This window comes from Corvus hawaiiensis, chromosome 6 (assembly GCF_020740725.1).
Source record: "Corvus hawaiiensis isolate bCorHaw1 chromosome 6, bCorHaw1.pri.cur, whole genome shotgun sequence".
Taxonomy (NCBI): Eukaryota; Metazoa; Chordata; class Aves; order Passeriformes; family Corvidae; genus Corvus; species Corvus hawaiiensis.
In genome coordinates this window covers 17,904,415-17,926,302 of record NC_063218.1, presented here as the reverse complement: position 1 = coordinate 17,926,302, position 21,888 = coordinate 17,904,415, and the positions used below count along the sequence as shown (strand labels likewise).

Sequence of the window (21,888 nt, the reverse complement as noted above, 5' to 3'; positions counted from 1 at the left end):
GCCTTTCAATGCCATGGAAAATATTATTTGAAAAGTATCCATTTTTGCTCCCTGCCCTATGACTATGCTCTATGTCTGAGAAAACAAAACAACATTACAGCTACAATATACTACACTAGCCGATATGTATTATGTGTACTATATTATATTGTTATGTAAAGACAAACATGAGGTTTTCCACAGCAAGGTTAGAGTTAAGTAATCTGCAATAGGTTTTCAAAGGTGTTTAGTACCAGAAAAGGCACACAGAAGCCTTGTGAGATTTCCATGACTAAGTCAGCTAAATGTCTGTTACTTAATAGAAAAATGTGAAATCCCCTACATATTTTATTATTTTAAAAGTTAAAAATTACAGTTCTATATATCATTCCCTCTTATGTAGTATAGATGGCTGTATCATAACTCGAATTTGTAAACAGAGTACAGTTTCTCACCTCCAAACTAGGAATTATCTGTTTTTTCCCACGAGGGGCTTCAAAAAACAACTGCTCTTTAGCACCAGTGTTGACTTGCAAAAGTTTCCCTATAAAACATATGACATACATATTGTATGTTAACATAGAAGATTCCATTTCACAGAAGGAAAAAAGAAAGTTTATTTTGAATTTTTTATTGCTAACTGCATTACATAAATTACTTGTTTCTACTGGAAAAAGCTGCATACATAAATAATGGATCTGGAAGAATGGTCTTCTAGAGAGATTGAAGTCCTTTGATACCTTAAATTCACAACCCTTTCTCCTCTCTTTGAAAACCGTACTAATGCATCACTTTTCTCTCCTTATCATGGCTGTCCCATCAGATGGTAGACAAAATGCACTGAGTCCAATTCAAAGCTTGTTTATGATAACTGGTTATTGATGCATATGCCCTTGGGATGGAGAAGCACATATGCTGCCTGGCCACTGGCTGATCCCAAGCAGGCAACTTCTTTACAGCTTTATAATATTTCACTTCTGAGGGAAATTCTCACCAATGTTTCTGTCCTCTTCCTTTTCAAAATTCTCAAAGGCAGCTAACTTATAACACTCTTTCAAAATAAATCAGACTGTTTCAAAAGTGATTATGTAGAGGAATAAGAACATGAACAAATAGAATGCACAATTACACAGCCTTGCTTTTGAACGAAATAGGACTAAATTTAGTACTTTAATTAATCACATATCAATACCCTGGAACACAGGAAATCTGGTCTTTCTGCTATATATGACAACAAGGATACGTATTCCTGAGCTACAGATACAAGCGCATTGTACACTGTACATTCAAGAAGTAGAAACAGAGAATCATAGAATGTTTGGGGTTGGAAGGGACCTCAGAGACCATCTAGTTCCACTCCCCCTGCCACTAGACCAGGTTGCTCAGAGCCCCATCCAGCCTGGCCTTGACCACCATCAGGGATGGGGCATCCACAGCCTCTCTGAGCCTCACCACATCCACAGCCTTTCCAGTGCCTCACCACACTTACAGTAAGGAATTTCTTCCTAATACCTAATCTAAACATACCCTCCCTTCAGCTTAAGGCCTTTCCCCCTTGTTCTATCACTAACTGCCCTTCTGAAATCAAATAATAAACAGGAGAGATTTTTTAAAAATCCAAACAAACCAATCTATAGAGACAAACCATTTTGCTTCAAATTGCACAACTTCTAAATATGTATGTGGCAGTAAAAATCATGGGTTTAATATTTATTCAGATGATGTGAGAGCATATTTGTAAGCTGAAGAACCAAATCTGCCAGTGACACTACAAATTCATATACATGTACTGTAATAGCCTCTAATGTAATCAATCTTCCAGTACATTTTTACAATGAATGCTACTTACCTCTTATGTCCCAGTCCATGTGCGTGATATAGCTGGAGGCTCCCTTGCAGATTCCTACTCTTTTACTGCTCATTACATTGTAAATATCTACAAAGTTGTCACAGGATGCCACGGCTAAGTACTTTCCAGTCCCTAAAACACATCAATATAAACAAAAACATTTTCAAAAAATTGTAGTTCTCTGCATATTAAACACAAGTCAATTCTGGAATTTAGCTATATGCAACTTAGAAGTCTTTAACATCAGCTTGCTAATTTATACATATTTCCTGACAAACTGATTTTCATATCACATAATCAGCATGAAATATACAACTATTATATAATTACATTTTCAAACTACAAAAAACAATTGGCTGAAATTTTAAGCATTTATGGCATTCAGAAAGTGGTAAGGCTTAAGGAATCAGAAAGTAATGTTATATGAGAATGGGTATCAGTAATTTGCATCAAATTTCTCCAACAGATGAGTATTTTAACTGAAGTAGGCCATGCATTTTGAGTTCCTAAAATATGAGCTATAGTGTTGGAAAAAAACCTAGCCTCATTGGGAGTGCTAAGGGGGGAAAATAAGAAAATACAAGTTGCCAGAACTTTCTGACACATCAGTTTGAAGTATTCTTATTAGCTGACAGTAACCTCAGTGATGTGCCAAACTTATGCAGCCCATAAAGTGGAACCCTAGGGAGCTGCTTGATCTTCATGATTTAAAACTGACTGTTGTATTCAGGAGGTTACTATAAGCAAACCTATTCCAATAATCTCATCCTTAAATGAGCAACACAGGACTTCACACCATGGTCTTTCAAAATGCAAGTATTAGTTTTGCTGACCTATTTTTTAGGTGTAAAAGCACTACAAGTCTTTATTACTTTTACCTCATAAATGTGATAAAGCTTACTTGAACAACCTCAATAATAAAACCTTAATTAAAAAAAAAAAAAATCACTTACCAGGAGAAAATCTGATCTCTGAAATAACATCCTTCCTGTGCTGGAAAGAGACTAAATCCTCCAGGGTATCTGCATTAACTATCAAAAAACTTCCATCGTTGAGACCAACAGCTAATGCTTTTCCATCAGGAGAAAAGCAGCAACATCTGCCTCCTATGAGGAATAAAGAAATTGCATTCAGCTATATTGACAGTGCATCATCCTTCTTTGAGATCTAATTTTCCATTAGTAAAGGAAAACTATTCTTATACTGTAAAACTTCCAAGGAAGTTTCCTAGATGCTGCCAAAATAATTTCCAAGCTGGGATAGCAAATAAACAGGTACACAGGCCCAGAATCTTAGAATTTGCATATTAATTGATACATGCTCTACATTACTAATACAGATGAATCACTTTTGTCTGTATATTTTTCACTTGCTCTCCTTTGTATCTGGTGCTGCCTGTTTGTTACCATTTGTTCTGGTAAAGAGAACACAGCTGGGAAAGACCCTCTGGATTCACAGAATTCAGTAATTTGCTATCACAAACAGTAAGTCATTAGGACATAGAATCCTTCCAATAAACATGTCAAGTATTGTTTGAAAAACAATTTAATTTCCGATCTAAATTTATATATAGCCAACTTATATAGACTTATTTTCATGCCAGGATTTTCTGTTAACATAAATATTCTCCCCTACTATTCGTTCCTCTGATTAACTTGTAGACAGCAATCCTTTACTTAGATGGCTTCACCACAAGGCTTCTCATTCATTATCCTGTAGTTCCCTCCTCCATTCTCAACTTTTAATTTAATTGCATTCAGCTGAACACAGAAGAGAAATGCACACCAAAAATATCCTGATTTGTGTCTTGTAAATTACACGACTACTCCAATATGTCTTGGGAAAATACCTCACTAACACGTGTAATTGTGACCCTGCAATCAGCGACAACATCCTGAGCCTTCTGCTCTTGAATTTACTCCTGACCTACGCAGACATTTTTCTTACAGTCATTGGATCTTGTCTTTTATAATTAACAAGTATTATTTCAATTCCATGACTCAGTCTGCAGAAGCATCCATCTTTTTCTGTACAGTACACAGGTACTTTTTAAGATTGCCAAAGCGTCTCAAAATGTGTCTTATCAGCAAATAGTAATTAGAGACTTTTTTTGCCAAAAGTACTCTTAAAAATATTAAGAAATATCAGCTTTAAGACTTGAACAGAGTTTGCCAACTAGAAACTTTCTTGTTTAATCCCCGCTTGTGTGAGCTTGTAACTCTTCTACAATTACTTTATCAATCTAAATCATCTTCAGTTAAGCTTCCCATTATGTCTGAATTAAACTGCATTGCTGAATGCCAAACAGATAAAGCCTATTGTACTCCTTTGTCTAGCAAAGCATACGTAGCATTAGAAGCTTTTCAGGGCCAGTCTAGCCTAATCCTAAAAAAATCACCTTATATGATGTCACTTACAACAGATTTTCCATCTGTCAAAATAGAATTTAATTATATCCTAAACAATGAGTAAAAATTTTATGACTTCTCTTTTCTTGACATTCCAGAGCCTTCAAACATTCACAAAGAAGAGAATTTCAACATTTCTTCTAAGATTTCTTCCAAAAATTTCTAGATTCAAACTGTCAAAAAAGCCTTGCAGTATTATAAGCAATATGGCATTTATGTAGTTGGCTCAACTTTTATTGGTAATTTATTGACTTAAGTAAGTTACAATTGCAAATAATCTTCAGAACAGTACTACACAGAATTTTTTTTGTACAGATTCATTAGCTTAAGGGCTACACAACTCATGAACATAGCATTCATAAAATAATTTGAGCAAAAAAAGGAATTTATTCAGTCCTGCTTTCAAAAGATTCATAATGCTTGTAAATGTCAATTGCATCAGTTAAATATTTTTTCATACTCAGCATCTTACCCTTTTTCAATTTGCGAACCGCTAACATACAATGGCTAGGAGATAAATCCCATATTCTTAAGGTTTTGTCATCACTTACAGTGGCACAAATAGGTAAATGAGGATGAGTAGCTAGACCCCAAACTTCCCCCTCCATGTGACCCTGAAAAAACACAATGAATCAGGTTTCTTTTTATTTTAAACTGAAATAGGAAATAATACATTTAAGGAAGTTAAAAGAGAGAGCATGCATTATTTAGAGGATAATAAATATCTGAATTAAAACACAGAACACCTGAAAAAATTCACCCTGCTACTTGTGCAAAATTATGGTAATTAGTACTACAGAAAACTGTGAAATAATCCTCACACACATCTACATCAATGACGTGGACAGTGCGACTGAGTGCACCCTCAGCAAGTCTGCAGATGACACTACACTGAGTGGTGTGGTCAACAGGCTGGAGGGAAGGGATCACATCCAGAGGGACCTGGACAGGCCTGACAGGTGGACCCATGTAATGAAGCTCAACAAGGCCAAGTGCAAGGCCCTGCATGTAGGTCAGGGCAATCCCAAGCACAAACACAGGCTGGGCAGAAAACGGACTTAGAGCAGCCCTGAAGAGAACTTGGAGGTTTTGGTGGACAACAACTTGGACATGAGCTGGCAATGTGCGCTTGCAACCCAGAAAGCAAACTGGGCTGCATCAAAACAAATGTGACCAGCAGGTCAAGGGAGGTGATTCTGCCCCTCTACTCCACTCTGGTCAGACTCCATTACTGTGTCTGTCTCTGGAGTCCTCAGCACAGGAAAACATGGCCCTGTTGGAATGGGTCCAGAAGGGGGCCACAAAAAGGGTCAAAGAGCTGGAGCACCTCTCCTATGAAGTCAGGCTGAGAGAGTAGGAGGTGTTCAGTCTAGAGGAGAGAAGGCTCCAGGGAGGTCTTGTTGCAGCCTCTTAGTACTTAAAGGAGGCTTATGAGAAAGATGGGAATTCTTTTTAGTAAGGCTTGTAGTGACAGGACAAGGGGTAATGGGTTTAAGGTAAAAGAGGGTAGATTCAGACTAGATAAAGAAACTTTTCATGATGAGCATAGTAAAACACTGGGACAGGTTGCCCAGAGATGTTGCAGATGCCCCATCCCCAGAAACATCCAAGGCCAGATGGGATGGGGCTCTGAACAATCTGATCTATTTGAATATGTCCTTGCTCACTGCAGGGGGTTTGGACATGATGATCTTTAAAGGTCCCTTCCAACCCAAACTATTCTATGAACTAGATTTTTTTCTTTACCTTAGATTCTAGCATTTTCTTTTAACAAATACAGTTCTTTATCTATTGCACTGGCCACTCAGAAAAGAGAGAATCCAGAGATTTTTACCTAACTATGAAAGAAAATGATGTGTTGATGCAATGTAAAAATCTGTTTAGTAAAAAATGCAGTTGTTCGGTATGGCAAAGAAAATGGAAACTTTTTACATAATTACAAGTAAAATCTCAAAACAAATGTCAAGAAGACAACTTTTAAAAATAAGAGTAATTATTACTCAGAAAAAGTTAATAAGGAATTTAGTAGAGGATCCATACTTTTTCACACACTTTTCTTTCACTTTCACACACTTTTTTTTTTTTTTTTTTTTATTTCCCAATACAGATATATGATCTTGGTCTGTTTGAAAGGGTGAACTCATTGAACAAACCAGTACTGAAATCCTATGTCCTATTTTGCTCATTAAGGAGTCATAATGGTCTAGTCTAACTAAAAGTGATAGTAACTCACTAATTTCATTAGTAGTTAAAGTGCTTCTTACTCCACAAGTCTTTACTTGAAAAATAAAATCATGTTCAGGGTTTGACATATTTGACTGATATTTAACACTTACCTGAACCAGCAGAGTTATTGGTCCACTTTTATCCACCTCCAATATTTCACCATTCTTTGTGCCCACTAGAATATGACCATGTCCTAACGATATGGCACGTATAGAAGGATTATCTTCTAAGAGGAGACCTAGAACATTAAAATGTTAAAAGACAGAAGATTCTCAAGTATGCCTTAAAGAGGATTCTTCACACATATGCACATTACCTTCTCATTGTAGAAAAAGCTATTCAGTAATAAACAGTGAAAACGTTCCTGCATGAAACAACATGTCTGGATTCATTTGGGAGGATTTAGCAATATATAAAGAAGTTTAATCAGCCTGACTCTGTGCATGTGAAGCATCAACTATACTACTATATTGCTACCAATTACAGTACCTTCAAATCCAGCTTTTTGTAAACAAGCTATGAGAATGAGACACTCTGAAGTACAATGTTTTCATTAATGAGTATTTACATTCATCGTGTTTGAAAATCAAATCATATACTTTAGAACACAGCAAACATGGGGGACGGAAGGGAAGGGGACGGAACAGAAAAGGCTATCCAGAATGAAAATACAGGGAACTGTAAATTAGCATTAAGATCAAGAATAAGTGGTAGAAACAGGAAAAATAGGAATGAAAATGTTCTTTAATGATTTCAAAAGACATATGCATTTACAGAAAATTAACTACTCATACCTTACAAAACTAACCACAATTTTGAATTCCTTCCTTTCTCCAGAACAAAAAAGATCAGGTAAGAGACTTCATGATCAGAAATATAATAGGCTTTTTGCTTGCCACTTTAATAAAAACAAAACAAAAAAACCCAACAAAACCACGAACAAACAAACCGACCCCAACCACTCCCCCCACCCCCAAACCACAAACAAAAAACCCTACCTGGATGATAAGAAACTTGAAGCTAAACAATTAATTTAGGCTAATAGTAATATTATGACCTGCACCCACCAAATGTGCAAACAGACATACAACACACCAGTCCTGTCCCAATATAAAAATTACTTACTGAGAATCAATAAAGCTTAAGCAAAACTCATTTTAGTATTTATTATGTCAAATGTGGATTTCCTCTTACCAGGGAAAGCAATTCCACAAAGTACTTTCTCAAGAAAGTACTTTAAAAATAGAATACAACATAGGATAAAGTCTGTGTTACCTTTGGATCCGGGAGCCAGAGCAGCCCTTTTGATGGCATAGGTTTTGAGACAACGTTCAAAGGTATCGTCCCAGAGAGCTACTACCCCATCCTTTCCTCCAGTGACAAATCCCTGGGGGAAAAGAAATAGAAATCACTAGATATAATTGATTATTACCTTTCCTTAATTTTTCAGTGATTTCTGCCAATACTGAAAATGGACTATATACAACACTGTAATGCACAGAGCTACAGATGTTAGAGATGAAAAGAACAGGAGCAACAAAATGAGTGATTTCTCCTCCTGATGAAGGCAGCACAGTTCTGAACAGTGCATGTACACAGGCTAGATTTAGAAGTTCTAACCTGTATGCTTCTACTATTCTAGAAAAATAAGATAACCAACATACTATATTGTTTTTCTTGCTATTTAGCCTCCACATCTCTTTGGCATTTCACCTCATTACTCGAAACCAAATTTAGTACCACTCACAAAAATTTTATCAGTTCTCATATTTTTCAAATATATGCACATTTTTGCCATTCTGTCTTTAAAATTATATACAGGTATTTAATGAAGCAACACATATGTTTAGCACTGAAATCATTAGTACTTTTCTTCAGAGCACTCAGTTCTTGCAGTACGAATAACACATGTATTGTCCAACGCTACTATTCTGAAATGCAATTATTGGGAGGTGGAGTGACTTGGTCTAACTTAGCAAAACACCAACATATACATTAACTTTAAACAAATAAATAGTCTAACTGGAACACTCATTCACATTTAGGCACATGCTTAAAGGCTTTCCTCGGCTAAAAAGAAGCTGAGAATCTGGAGAAAGTACTTAGTGATCTACAGATTGAATTCTTCTATGAGTAGACAGTAATTAAAACACAAAATAGTACAAGTATGGTCTTCTTCCTGTCTCACAAGCTCACATACTCCACTGAACTTACTGATGCTTAAGTCAGTTACTGTTATTTCTTTAGTAAGAGGTTATGAAAATTACTGAATAAGATGTCACTGACCACAAGGGTTTGAGAAACAGCATGGTACATAACAAGAATAAGAGACATGCACAAAACACGATTTTGAATCTGGACCACACAAGGCCTTTCAGTAATGAAAATAAGGACATGGATTCCTGAGTCTGGGAAAGGTTTAGCTTTATCATAGACTTTTTTGTCCAGACATAAAAAAAACAATCAGCAGTTTATTTACTTTTTCCAATGCGTGCATGCTGAACACAGGACCATCATGTGCTTTGACAGTTTTTATGAGAAACACATCTCTCCAAATACACACATCCCCCGTGGAGGTTCCAGAGAACGCCATCTCTTCCGTCCAGCCATACACTGCACACATCATTGTGTCGGTTCTTCCCAGCGCACCTATGCAGCCCTTTCTCCCAATTAGTCCTCCTCCTGGTTCAGACCAAGAACAAGTCATTAGACATTTGCTTAGAACTATTTTCCAAGAACTATATAACCTCACCCAGAGCAACAAGTTCTTTTCTTTTAGTCCACCCATGCTCCCCAAAAAATTGAGTCTGAGAAGAGATCTCACAAAATAAAATTTCTTATTATTCGTCAACTTTCACTACAACAAAAACCAAAACCAACCAACCAACCAAAAAATAAACCAAAACCAACCAACCAAAAAACTAAAACCCAAAAGACCCAACCTTACTTTTAACTTACTACTTGAATCTGGATTTGAATACGTACATATACCCACATGGACATATATAGAAAAAATGCATTTGTAAACTTGCATCTAAACAAAAAAATATCTACCACACACAGTTCATAGAAATTACTAATGAATAGTCTTGAAAGAAAAAAAAAATTTAGATCTTCACATCCCACTTTTCGTGATGTGTTTAGTGAGAGGATTTCTAATTTTATTTTAGAGGTTTACTTATATTAGCCTATGGATAATAGAAATATTCTATATTTCTAGGTATATAAATTTTATGATTCTTTTATATCTAAAATCATTTGGCAGCTATAGCACATAGTAACTTCTGGCTAGAAAGACAGATTTATATCATCACAGTGATATTAAACAAAACAGGGAAACTTCATGTGGTATAACATGGAAGTCCCTCAGGATCTGACACTTCATATTGTTCTTGTACTGAGAGGTCAGGTCTTGGAACCCCTCTGCCTCACTAGGCAGTGATGACAATATAGTCCAGAGCATGTACTTCATGTCACTTCTCAATCAAGTGCACCTGCTCTACTGCAGATTTCAGAAAGCTGCCATTTGTTAAGGTGCACTGACACTCTACTCCTCACTCTAACTTTGCTGAGTGTGTTTCCTGGGGGGTGACTGCCTTGCCAGTGAGCCACTGAAGTTTCATACAGATGGGCTGCAGCATCAGAGAAATCTGATTCCTCTGACTGAGCAGTGCCAGAGAGAAAAGCAGCATTTTAAACCATTTCCTTTCTTTCTTCAAAATCACCATCTCCAGGCTTTTATCATAGTTAAGATTTCTTTCTAAAGAATTTATAGTAGCTCTTTTAGTAAATATTCTGAGACACTTTGTTCTTTCTATAGATAGCAAGCTCAATTGTGAAATTAATAATTTATTCAGACATCAACAGCTTGCTTTCAGGCAATCTTGATTAATTTCTGTTGGAGAAAAACTGTAATCTTTTTCATCACAGAGTTTTCTCTACACAGTTAATCTTTATCAGGACTCATGTGAGTTGATGTACATAAATTCTGCATGAATAATTAGAACATTCTTAGCAGATAAGCTAGTCTTCTGTAGCACATATGTCTTTATGTATGATTTCAAGTGTGAAACAACGACGTTCACACAAGTATCAGGGAATGAGTTTTTCACTATTCAAAATTTCTCAAGCACAAATAACCTTGGTTTTTAATTGTCAAGATCAATGGAGGTGTCCAGACAAAGAGCTCTCAACTGGCAGATGTGTCTTCTTCAAGTACTTTGTCTGAATTTTGTATGTGAATTTTTTATAACCTTAGTATTATTTACACTTGTGCCTTTTTACAGCATATGTGTTGTAAAGGTCCTTCTTCCAAAAACTGTTCTATGATTTTAGAGCAGCACTGTAAAATTTTCAGATACGCTATATTATTACTAGATATAAAAGCAGACAGTAGAAAAGGCAGGGTCTTTTCTACTTACGTAGCTCTAGCTCCAAGGCAAATTGATCTTAAAAAGAATTTCCACTACTGCCATAATGTTAATTAACATTATTACTGCTAGGGCAATGCTAACTAAGAGATATACAGAGAAAACATTTGCTTTTCATGCAAGAAACATACAGTAAGAGATGTAAAGTTATACTTTCAGTAACAGAAAATGCTCTAATTTTGAAAAGTGTCCTTACCTGCTCTCCGCCAGAACTTCATGTGTTTAATTCCAACTGTAATCAATTTATCAGGCATGTAAGGATTAATCTTAACAACGAAGATCTTATCTTTGCTTCCCCTAAAAAGCAAAGCAAAATAATTTTTTTAAAAGTATAACTCTTAATATTTTTAAATAGGTTTGGGTGGGGTTTTGGGGATTTTTTTTTTATGTATACCTGCTCTTACACTGAACCGTGCCATAAATCAAATCCTTCCTGATGGGAGAGAATTTTCTATAAGTCCTTGCAAGGAGTTTCAAAGATAAACCAAGACTTTTCCTGGAGTTTCAATGGTGCCCGATAGTTTGTTTATCGTTTATTAAGTCTTATCAAAGGAACAGAGCCACTAGGTGTTACCCAGGCATAACATAGAGCACAGAAAGCAGGAGAGAAGTCTAATTATCAAGATTTACACAGCCTTTTAAAGATAATTTAACCAATAGTTTAACCAATAGAATATTATTTTCACTTTCCTACCAATTATTCAGTAACACGGGCAGGAACTGCGGAATTCTCTATCCAATCATTCCAAACTACTTTTAGTGCAGAACATGGAGTAGTAGAGGAAGGAGAAGAAGGTTTAGAGAACAACAATCCTCCATTTTGGTATTTTTTACTCTTATCTATTTACTACAAAGAGAAGCCCAAAATCTCAAATTTTTCACCCTGTGACAATCTTACATAGTAGTCTATCACCTAATTCACACTACTGTATTTTCTAGTTCTTGTCTGATCATTGGTAATTTTTTCCAAGGTTGGAGGTTAAAACAGTGTTGTTCAGGGGGGTAAGAACCCTTAAAAACAGGCAGAGAAATATCCTCGGCACTCTGGGTTCCTACACTGCTCTATCTTGCTAACATTTACTTTCAAATCATTACTAATAGTTCATAATGAGGAAGCAGAAAGCCAAAGAAGTGACATACTGAGTCCTGTTCTACTTTCATTACCCTTCAGTTTCCAAGGCAGGTGACTTATGTTACTTCAAAGATGCACCAGGAGGCATTTTCTTTGCATTTGCATTAAGTTTAGGTGTATGGTGTTTAGATCTTTGACAGCTCATAATGACATTTAAAGGAGTAAAGTCATAAATCTTATTTCAATTCGCTCATTTTGAAAATGGGTGCAAAAGCACCTGTGCTGAGATAGGCAGATGCTGAAGCAGCTGTAATTTAATGAGAAGTTTGAACAGGGAGAGATGGAAGCAATGAGGACTTTTGCTCCAAATGGGAAAGGAGAAAACCTCAGTTCCTAGAGATGCTCCCAGAGGTAGTCCTAAAGCTGAAGATGAGGAAGACCCTTTGCTCCCAGGGAAGGAGAAGGGCCTCTGTTCTTAGAGATGAAATGCTCCCAGAGATGGGTGAAGAGAACTTTTGTTTCTGAACAGTTCAACCTTAAAGTTGTAACCCAAAAACTTCAAGAGTGGACCCTCGAAATCAGTTGTGGGGAAAGCTGCAAGTCGTGGGAAGGGACTCACATGCGAGCAGAGAACCAACACGGGCAGCTGTCTCGTTGTGATAATGTTTTCATAGCAGGGGCAAGAGAGACTCCTCTCCCTAAATGGACTGAACAAGGTTATTATGGAAGTGGTAATGTAAGAGACGGTCCGAAAATCCCTCATCTGCCTCACGATCATCACCGAAGACAGAGACTGAACACAGCAGTCCTGGCCTGGCTGAGGTGGGATGTCTGCCGAGTGTTGCCTACGGGTGTGCCCACTGGGAACTGGTACGCATTCCTGAGGAAAATTAGTGCAGGTCACAGTGAACTGTGCCGTTCTTGCTGCCCAGGCGGGAAGGACTGCGCTGAAGCGGAAAGGAATGACCTGTCCTATACACCTCTCTGGTACACCTGTCTTGTACGTCTGTCCTGTACCTGTTTCCCAAAGCAATGGATCCCATAACAATGGCTGTAGATTTCCCAACCTCTTGGCCAGTTGCCCCTCGCTTCTGAAAAGGACTATAAAGGGACCTTCTGAAATAACTGAGATCCGAGATCTCCCCACGGAAGGAAGACGAATCTATTGGCGGAAGACCACGAGGACTTCGTCTCATCTGTTGGTAGCTATTGCCCCTCTTTTTTCCCCCCTCTCTACTTTGTTTCTCTCTCTCTCTCTCTCTCTCTCCCTTACTCTCTTCTATTGCATTACTGTGTTGTGGGCACTTAATAAAGGTGCACTGTTTTGATTAAAACTGAAATCTCCTTGTGTCCTTTACACTCTGAGATCGATAAACGAACCATCACGACCCCCGCTTGCATTAGCGGATCATGACAGGTAAACAGACTGAACATCTCAAGGGTTGTCTTTTTACATTGTCACTGGGAGAAGGGAGAAAGGTGGGGGGAGGAGAAGTGTACTGAAGGTATGGTATAATTTTTTTCTTCTTTTAGGTCTGTTAATAAACTTCTTTATATTCTTTCAAGTTTGGTGCCTGCTTTGCATTTCTCCTAATTCTTATCTCACAGAAGGTAAACGGTAATGAGGATTTTGGACCAAACCACTACAGCCCCCAATCCCTAATTTTTGCTCCTTGTTCAAAAGTGGCAAAAATCTTTTATTTTCTGTCCTTTCAGATCACTAGATGAACTAGTGGGTGAAAGTATGAAGCAGTTTCTTTCTAAACTCAGTCATCTTCAAAGTACAGATGCTGCTCTCAAAAATTCCAATCAATTCCTTTGTGTGGGTAGGAGACATGAAAAAAAAAATTTAAAAATCAGGTGAAATGCAGACAAATGTCTTCGGAGAAGCCAAGCTAACTGGGCTTTTGACAAGCAACTGGGAAGGAAGTACTCTTTATCTACATCATCTAGGCAGAATAGTCATTCTTCAGTGAAGAAATTCAACATGTGTTTAAAAATAAAATGAGAGTAAATGAAATTAAGTAGCAATAATGAACTTAATGGATAAAAGGAAGCCGACACTTTTTTCATTGTACTGCAGAGAGTAATAAATCTCTTAAATCTACCTAGAAAAATGTTTATGAGTCTAAGCACTGAATCCAGACAGCATGGGGCAAAAACCACTCATACTACTGCTCTATTTAAAGCAATAAATCCTTAGGAAAAGAAAAAAGTCAAAGGTTTCAATAACATTACTCAAAATTAGAAATGGGATTCTATCTTGTGTATTAAACTCATTTAATAAGCATATATTAAATAATCTGTGCAGACACAAAGAAACTTCCGAAATATTTAACCTTTGAAAGTTACTTAGTCGAATTTCCTGTTCAAAGCAGAGTTGACTTAAAAGTTAGATCAGGCTTGTCAGGACTCAGAAAGGAAAAGGAAAGAACCCTGAAGAAAAAAGAACTCTTCAAACAACTGCAAACGACTATCCCAAGAAAGGTGTGACCTCTGATGAAAAAGACCTGAACAGACCATGTACCACCATCTTTAAGAGGGCAAACAGAAGTGCACAGAGTTTTAAAGAAATTATTTCAGAATACAGCAATGTCTTCTATGCCTTCTTCCTTCACCAGTTGAGCCATCACTGTAATAGCCCTTGTTGACTACCAGAGCTTCATTTACTTCTTCCACAGAAACTTTTAAGGTTGTGATAAATGTTATTGCCTGTATCACTTAAGTAATAGAAACTGCTATTTTATTAAGAGAACTCTCTCTTGTTCTTTAATGAATATATTTTTCTTACTGTCACTAAATCTAGGTACAAACTTTAAAACATAGTTAAATTCCTACCTTACTGCTGAAAGCTTTTCTCCTTTCTTCCAATCCCAGAGTACAATAGTGTGATTGTCATCTATTCCAACAGAAGCCAATCGTTTCCCATCCGCTAGAATAATAAATTTATTATTAAGAGAGTAGATAGATAACTATGTTGCAATAATAAGAAATCATATTAAAAATACTGTAACTCCACAAATATTATAAGAAGTAAGTACAAACAGGTAAATAAGCGTATGATGTATTTAGAGGCATGCCTTCTCATCCATTTGCTTTTAAACTTGGATGAAGTGTAGGACTTGGAATTATCCTGTCTAAAATTTGCACTTAGATGCTCTCTGTTTGTATTAAATCCCTTGTTCAGTTAGCTGCTGACACAGTTGCACAAAAACATTCACCATAGGTTGTTCTTGTGAAAAATTTATGTTCACTCTGAAAATTTCTGTTCATTTTTGAACAGGAAAGGACTGAAACAATACAATGAAATTTGTGAAATGCCCTTAAACTTAGTAGTACTGTGAAGTTTTGGAGAAGTTTTGACACAAATTCCACATTAACCTTCAATAAACAAGCTATCTGTGCTCACTCAAGATCACTGATTTTCTGACATGTATCCATCTTTGAAATTGCTATATACCCATGCCAGAATTTGAGAAATGAGATTCATATATTGAAAAAGAAGAAACAAAAGTAAGAATCATCAAAGACCACAAACCATTCATCTTTGTGATCACACATCTTTGCTGTGAGTTTAGAGATCTTATCCAGTAAATCCAAACAATTAAAGAATTAATAGAAGCTAGTGGAGCAGAGGAAATTTAATATTGGTACAGGAATTCAATGTATGGAGTGTAAAAATCTCAAGGGATTTAACTGATAGTCTCTGATGTTAGTATAAGGTGGAGAGGGAGCCTGTGTTTCTGACCAGAACAACTCTGTGACTGGACTTTCTGAATGTATCAGTGTGCTACCCAAATGGCTTTCAGGATTTCATTTAAAAAAGAAAAAATTGCACACCTGACCAATTGGCTCAAAAATCTTCTTACACAGTTGCAAGGCAAGCACAACACTCCAGATCCATGCACCTGCCTCATACAACCAAAAGAAATTCTGAAGTGCTCAGCTCAGCTGTAAAACAGCACAGAACCTGTTCTTGCATTTCCTACGTACAAGACTGCAAAGGTCTTTCTAATGAATGTTCATTTTAAGACAGCCTCTCCCATTTGACACTGAACACTGGGGAATATTTGTAACACAAAATTTTTGGTGTAAAGGAACCCCCAATCTCTCAGTAGAACTGATTAGCTTGTATTTTCACACAGAAAAGGAAAAGTGTAAATAAATAAATAAATACTTATTACCTGAAAAATCAACAGCACAAACACCATACTGGTGATAGCCCTTTAATACTGAGAGTGGCTTTATTGTTTCTGTATCCCAAATGTGTATTGAGGAATCCCGACCGACCTGAAAGTATACATATTCATATTCATTTTTTTTCCATTTCTCAGTTATTTTACACAGTTGTTTAAAAAGTATCAAAAATAGTTCAAAAAGTATTTGAAAAAAATTACAGTGATAGAATTTTTCTAGTATTACTGCTGTCTGGCTAGCTGTACATTATTCCTTTTGCTACTTCCCAAATACCACTTCCCAGCTGACTTAGGCACATTAATCACAATTAACTGAAGTCCTCTGGGGGGGGGGGGGGGGGCGGGAAGAAAAAGCCCTTCATTGATTGCACTGTAGCATATTTATTCCATCAATTTTTCATCAATCATTCCCTGTCTAAAAATAAAAGGTTATTTTTATTGCTAGTATGTCAGCTTCTCTACGTTGGAGAAATCAAGGTGACTTCTGTTGCTTTCTGGTGTCATTACAAGGCAGATTCTAATACACTGATACCTGTGGAGCAATTTCCACTAGAATTCACTAATGTAGGTAACAAACTTGGTTTATATCTTATTCTTTTCAACTATGTACAAAAGCGGTATTAGTCAGTACTTAAAAGATTATTTGCTATTCCAAGGGGTTTGCACCTCAGCGCACAAATAACAAGACTGCAAAACCAGAACAAAACTCTCCTGTATTTAAGGCTCAGAAAAACTAGGATCTATTTCTGGTTTTGTCACAAACTCAACATGAGATATTTGCAAAGCTTTTCAGAACATCCACTATCAGGAAAATCTGAACCAGTGTGGCATGAGGAATTTGATTACTGCACTACCTAATTTCTTCATGTAACATAGTATACAACAGCACATAATGTGTACACGTAAAATAGTACATAATGGAGTGTATCTTTCTGCTGATAGCATAAGTTAATGTGAATTCAGGGACATTTTATTTATAGCCTTTACTACCCCAAAATTAAATCAACTCAATTCTTTTATTTAGGGCTAATTTCTTAACTGACCTACAGAGTTATGTTAATCTCAACATTTTTATAGAAATCAAGGGCATTATAAGCAAAGGTTTATTTCTATTAAAAAATTCAATTCACATGTTTTCCAATTTATTATATAAAAACAACAGCAACAATGATAAAAATGATAAGCAGAAATAAAAAAACCTGAAATATCAGATCAAACCTTCAAGTCCCAGTGTATAAATACTTACCGGAAGACTTGTTTGAAAACGTGAGTGAAAATAATTTACCTAAAATAACTCTCTGGCAAAAGACAAAATTAACTACTAGTAGTAGTATTATAAAATGAGCTCTAGCAACATACATCCCTTTGTTGTATGCAAAAACAGTACATAGTTTGTGTATAAATGATAATGAAAAATATAATACATTAAAATGGAATGCCAGACTGTAATAACAACTGCTAACTTCATACTATGGAATAGTAAATGAATGCAATACTAATATAGCTAACTTCACAAACAAGATATTAAAAAAATATATTTTATCTGCACACTTCCTCCACCAGTTATCAAGAAGCAGCAACATAATGCTGAATAAAAAATATTAATCTATTCTTAATTTTAAAAGAGGTTCAGATAAACTATGAACTATAGACTCTTACCATAATATAAAGAACTGTAAAAAACACTTCTGTGTCAGTTTTTTACCATGATTCCATCTGCAACAGAAATGCAGTCCTTCACCTGAATAAATGTAGACTGGATGTTCCTCCCCCAAGACCTCCAAGGCCTTTCTTAATTCAGTAGTAACAACTTCAGATTGTTATTGCAGATAAACATGAATCCTACCTGGCCTGTTGCCACATAGTCCTTTAAGGGATGAATAGCAAGGCAAAGAATGTCATCATCATGACCTAGATAAAAGCGCTGTGTGTTCTGCTGCCGGTTGTACACCACTCCCACCGCTGCCACATGGTATACAATTTCACCCGTCTGAGTGTAGAAGAGATTGCTTCGACAGTCGTAACCTCTGTAACTAATTAAAGAAAAAGGGTTTCTTCATCAAAGTCATAAACATATATACTGAAACTGAGACAAAATTATGCTGGATGAATTTTGCACACGTAAAACTCACATTACTTACCAATTACTGTTTCGGTGTTTTAAAATTATGAATATACTTCCCCAAAGGAACACCAATTTACCAATCTAATTTACTATTCAGACATCAGTACTACAAGCACTCGTTTAAAAGTGGCACTTAATTGTTACTGTCCACAGCTAGTTTAGAAGAGAAAGTAATAGCTAGTAATTTTTTCAGACCACATGGAGAAGTTTGGCATGCAACATGTAGTTAAGTGAAATAGAAAATGTCTAAAGTATTAGTTTTGGCTCTCTCCTACTGCTCAAAAATCAGGAAGCAAAACATGATCGTTTCTGGAAAATTGATAACAGAAAACAAATGCATAAATTTTTTCTAGAACAGTTTCTTTTTTTGAAGGAACACCTGTCTGCTTTCTGTACTGATACAGGAACTGGCATGAGTAGGCCAACTCCCAACTGAGGTCCGTATGCACTGTCTCAGTATACTCATTTCTTCCTAGGTGTGACTAAGATCATGAACTTATATACGTCTTTCCTTATGTACACAGTGCAACCATATGCACTGGGGAAGTAATGAATCTGCGAGGCAGCTGACCAACTTTAGTTTAATGAACATTCCAAAAACCATGGATCCATGTTCATAAACACTAGATCTATCCATTACTGGAAAACAACAGAGCACATACTTGGAGCAGATTTGAACACAATGTATTTCTTTTGGCTCACCTACATTACACACAATGGTACCTATGTCACTGTATGTGATTAGAGAAAAATTACTAAAATCACTACACGAAGTTTTTAAACACACCAGTAGATAATCCAGGTCCGTTGCTCTCCAGAAGAAGAATGTTGCTTTTCAGGAACTTGCATCTCAAACTTTTGGAAGCTTATGAAACTCCTCCCTCCCCAGTTCTCTAACCTGTCCAGGTCCCTCCAGATGGCAGCACAGCCATTGAGTCTGCCAGCCTCTCCTCCCAGCTTTGTATTGTCTGCCATACTGGAAGTCCAAAGCTGGGTCTCATTAGATCACAAACAAGAAAAGTAAACTTCTTAAACCAGCAAAAATTGTGATAGCACAGAAATAAAAGCTTTTAAATAAGGTTCTCTTCAACTCACTGTTTAGATTGGTATTCACAGGCAGGTTATTAACTTCAGATTTGGTCCTAATCCAGCAATTTTTCAGTTTCTCCTGCGTTATTGTCCCTTCAAGGTCTCTAGCAGAATCTCTCTTTACATTTGATCTGAGGCTCAGCTATACGTCTGCTCCCTACTCTTCTCAAAGTGACCAGCAATTTAGATTCACAATACAAGTGCAGACTCTTCAGTCCTGCTTTGCTCTCCCTCCACCCACATCCTTCCCCTGCAGCAGCATGTGCAGATGTTTTGAAGCTGATTTCTGCCTAACCCAAAATGCTATCTGCCTGCCTCAATGTACAGCCACTAGGTTTTTAAGGAACAGAATATACAATGACCTGCAGTCATTATGAAGAAAGAAAACAAAAATAACCTATCACAGTATATAACATCCCCATTTTAAGTACATGACAACACTCCATGAGGGGCAGGGATTATAAAGGCAGACACAGTGCCAGAGAAGATACCTGAACCTACTGCTGTTCAGACATCATTTTCCAGTGCCTCACTCTGCACTGTGCTTTGCTAAACATACTGGATTTCCTTTGCAAACACAGAGTAATTTTTTTTAAAAAAAAAAGGCCAAAAATGCACCCTACCCTACAGCTATGAAAATATGTATGCTGAAAGAAATACTGGACATTGAGCAATTTCTTGCAAACTTAGCAGTCACCTATAAAAGTAAAATGCATGAAGACAGCAAAAGGGTTTCAGGTCCTCCTACATGCAACCCAGAAATCCAGAATTTTCCCAGCTCATCAAAACAATTGCCTATATACCCTAAATTAAACCAAGCGAAACTGAGTACATCACTGTCACGTATCACAGGACTGCTCAAAATATCCAAAATGTATCTAGGATGCAGGAAAATAGTTCTTATTAATTATATCTATAACTTCTTGTGACACAAGTTAATTTTAGTTAATTTCCTCTATTTATTACAAAAAATTAGTACAATCAGTTGTTTATAATTAAAATACAACATATTTTGCCAAAATATCAAGCAGTGCCAACAGACTCTTTGTAACCAAATTAAAGACATTTGGTCTTTCCCATGTGCCAGTTTATTAACTCCTTGACTATACAGCTCCTTTTCACCAGAGGGAAAGTGATGGGCCTAGGTTAAACAGCAATGAAAAGAAGGATATTTCAATGTAGATCATTCCCTAAGAATATTCTACGCAGTTCCAAAATACTTACATCTCCATATTATTTAACCAATTTAGAACTGAGATTACTAGCTAATGTCAGAAAAAGCATTAAGAGAAATAATTTATTCACATGCAGAAAACAAACCAAAGAAATTTACAAGGCATCTTGATTAGCAACTATAAATTAAATAATAATGAAAGCAAGTTATGTATTGTAGTTACTGGATAATACATAAGAAGGCACAATAGATATAAGACTGCATTCTGCCATAGTTAATGATCCAGGATTGATTCAAGTTAATATGACAGTAACTATCAGAAGAAGATGCAGCTTCCTCAGTGCTGCATAGGAAAAAAAATTACCATTACCAAAGTCATGAATAGCAGGGGCTGCATTCAATTTGAGATTAAAGCATAGGTGTTCACATGTTCGTTAGACACATTAACTCCTACATTTTAATCAACAGTGTTGTAGTCAATACAGTCAGTTGAACCTGCAGGGCTGCTCAGCTGGCCAACCATCAGCATTTCATTTTACCTGAGCCAAATCACTTCTTATGCTCCGCTGACTTCTGACTAGATCTCCACTGACTGTGATGGAAGTTTAGATATACACATAAAACCATCTCCTTTTGAGCCCGTAACTGTGAATTCTGTAACATGAAGCCAAATCCTACCCACATTTGCAAGTTACACATCTATATCCAACTAACAGGCAACTTCACAAGTAGTGTCCTCTCTGGGAAAAGAGCCGATGTCCATAGCTTGTCTAATGCTCTAAGAGTTTCAAAATTTGCATGTTACTCTTCAAAGTGTATGTGGGAAGTTTCCAGATGTAGTCCAACCCTCCCCCAAAAATCTCTAGAAGAACCAAATATCAAAACTAACATGATTGAGAACAGAGTCTTTAGTACAAAGGTGGAGACTTTTATTTTTTTAAAAACTATTCTGCATAGCAGTAGTGTTTTCTCAAGAGGAGACACTCATAGGCTATTCCCTTCAGATACTATTTGTAGGTACTTGTAGGAATCCATGCAAGGTGTTATAAGGCTCTCATTAAAGAGCATTCCCATGTCATCTTGAAACTGTTACCAAATTTCATCTTACAGTAAGGTTAGTTCAATGAATATCCTGAAACTCAAACTAGATTGTGCTTAAATCCTTTGAATATTGAAAAATCATTCTATGATTCTATGAATATTCTAAAATATAAAAAATCATTCTTGTGAAATCAACAGCATAGCTTTGAGAGAATATGGGGCCTGAGTATTACATGTGCATCCTTATTTCCTGCCAGCAGAAAGAAAGCATAATAAGCATTGAGTCCAAGAAAAAGGTT

At 36.5% G+C, this 21,888-nt stretch overlaps 1 protein-coding gene across 16 annotated transcripts in view; it reads right to left on the bottom strand.

The window, feature by feature from the left end:
• Nucleotides 1-21,888, bottom strand: part of EML5 (EMAP like 5) — a 111,376-nt gene that overhangs the window by 42,338 nt on the left and 47,150 nt on the right. For 15 of the 16 annotated variants that reach the window (XR_007204043.1, XR_007204044.1, XM_048305409.1 and 12 more), the window contains 11 exons: nucleotides 18,007-18,193; nucleotides 16,149-16,254; nucleotides 14,803-14,896; nucleotides 11,089-11,189; nucleotides 8,942-9,144; nucleotides 7,738-7,849; nucleotides 6,573-6,700; nucleotides 4,709-4,850; nucleotides 2,782-2,934; nucleotides 1,829-1,960; nucleotides 435-523 (listed from right to left, as the gene is read on the bottom strand). Coding sequence is in view for 14 of the 16 variants with exons in the window: in XM_048305409.1 (XP_048161366.1) it covers nucleotides 435-523; nucleotides 1,829-1,960; nucleotides 2,782-2,934; nucleotides 4,709-4,850; nucleotides 6,573-6,700; nucleotides 7,738-7,849; nucleotides 8,942-9,144; nucleotides 11,089-11,189; nucleotides 14,803-14,896; nucleotides 16,149-16,254; nucleotides 18,007-18,193 (1,447 nt within the window). In the remaining 2 variants the exon portion in view is untranslated. The remainder of the gene's footprint in view (nucleotides 1-434; nucleotides 524-1,828; nucleotides 1,961-2,781; nucleotides 2,935-4,708; nucleotides 4,851-6,572; nucleotides 6,701-7,737; nucleotides 7,850-8,941; nucleotides 9,145-11,088; nucleotides 11,190-14,802; nucleotides 14,897-16,148; nucleotides 16,255-18,006; nucleotides 18,194-21,888) is intronic. The other variant, XM_048305416.1, reaches the window with a different exon arrangement.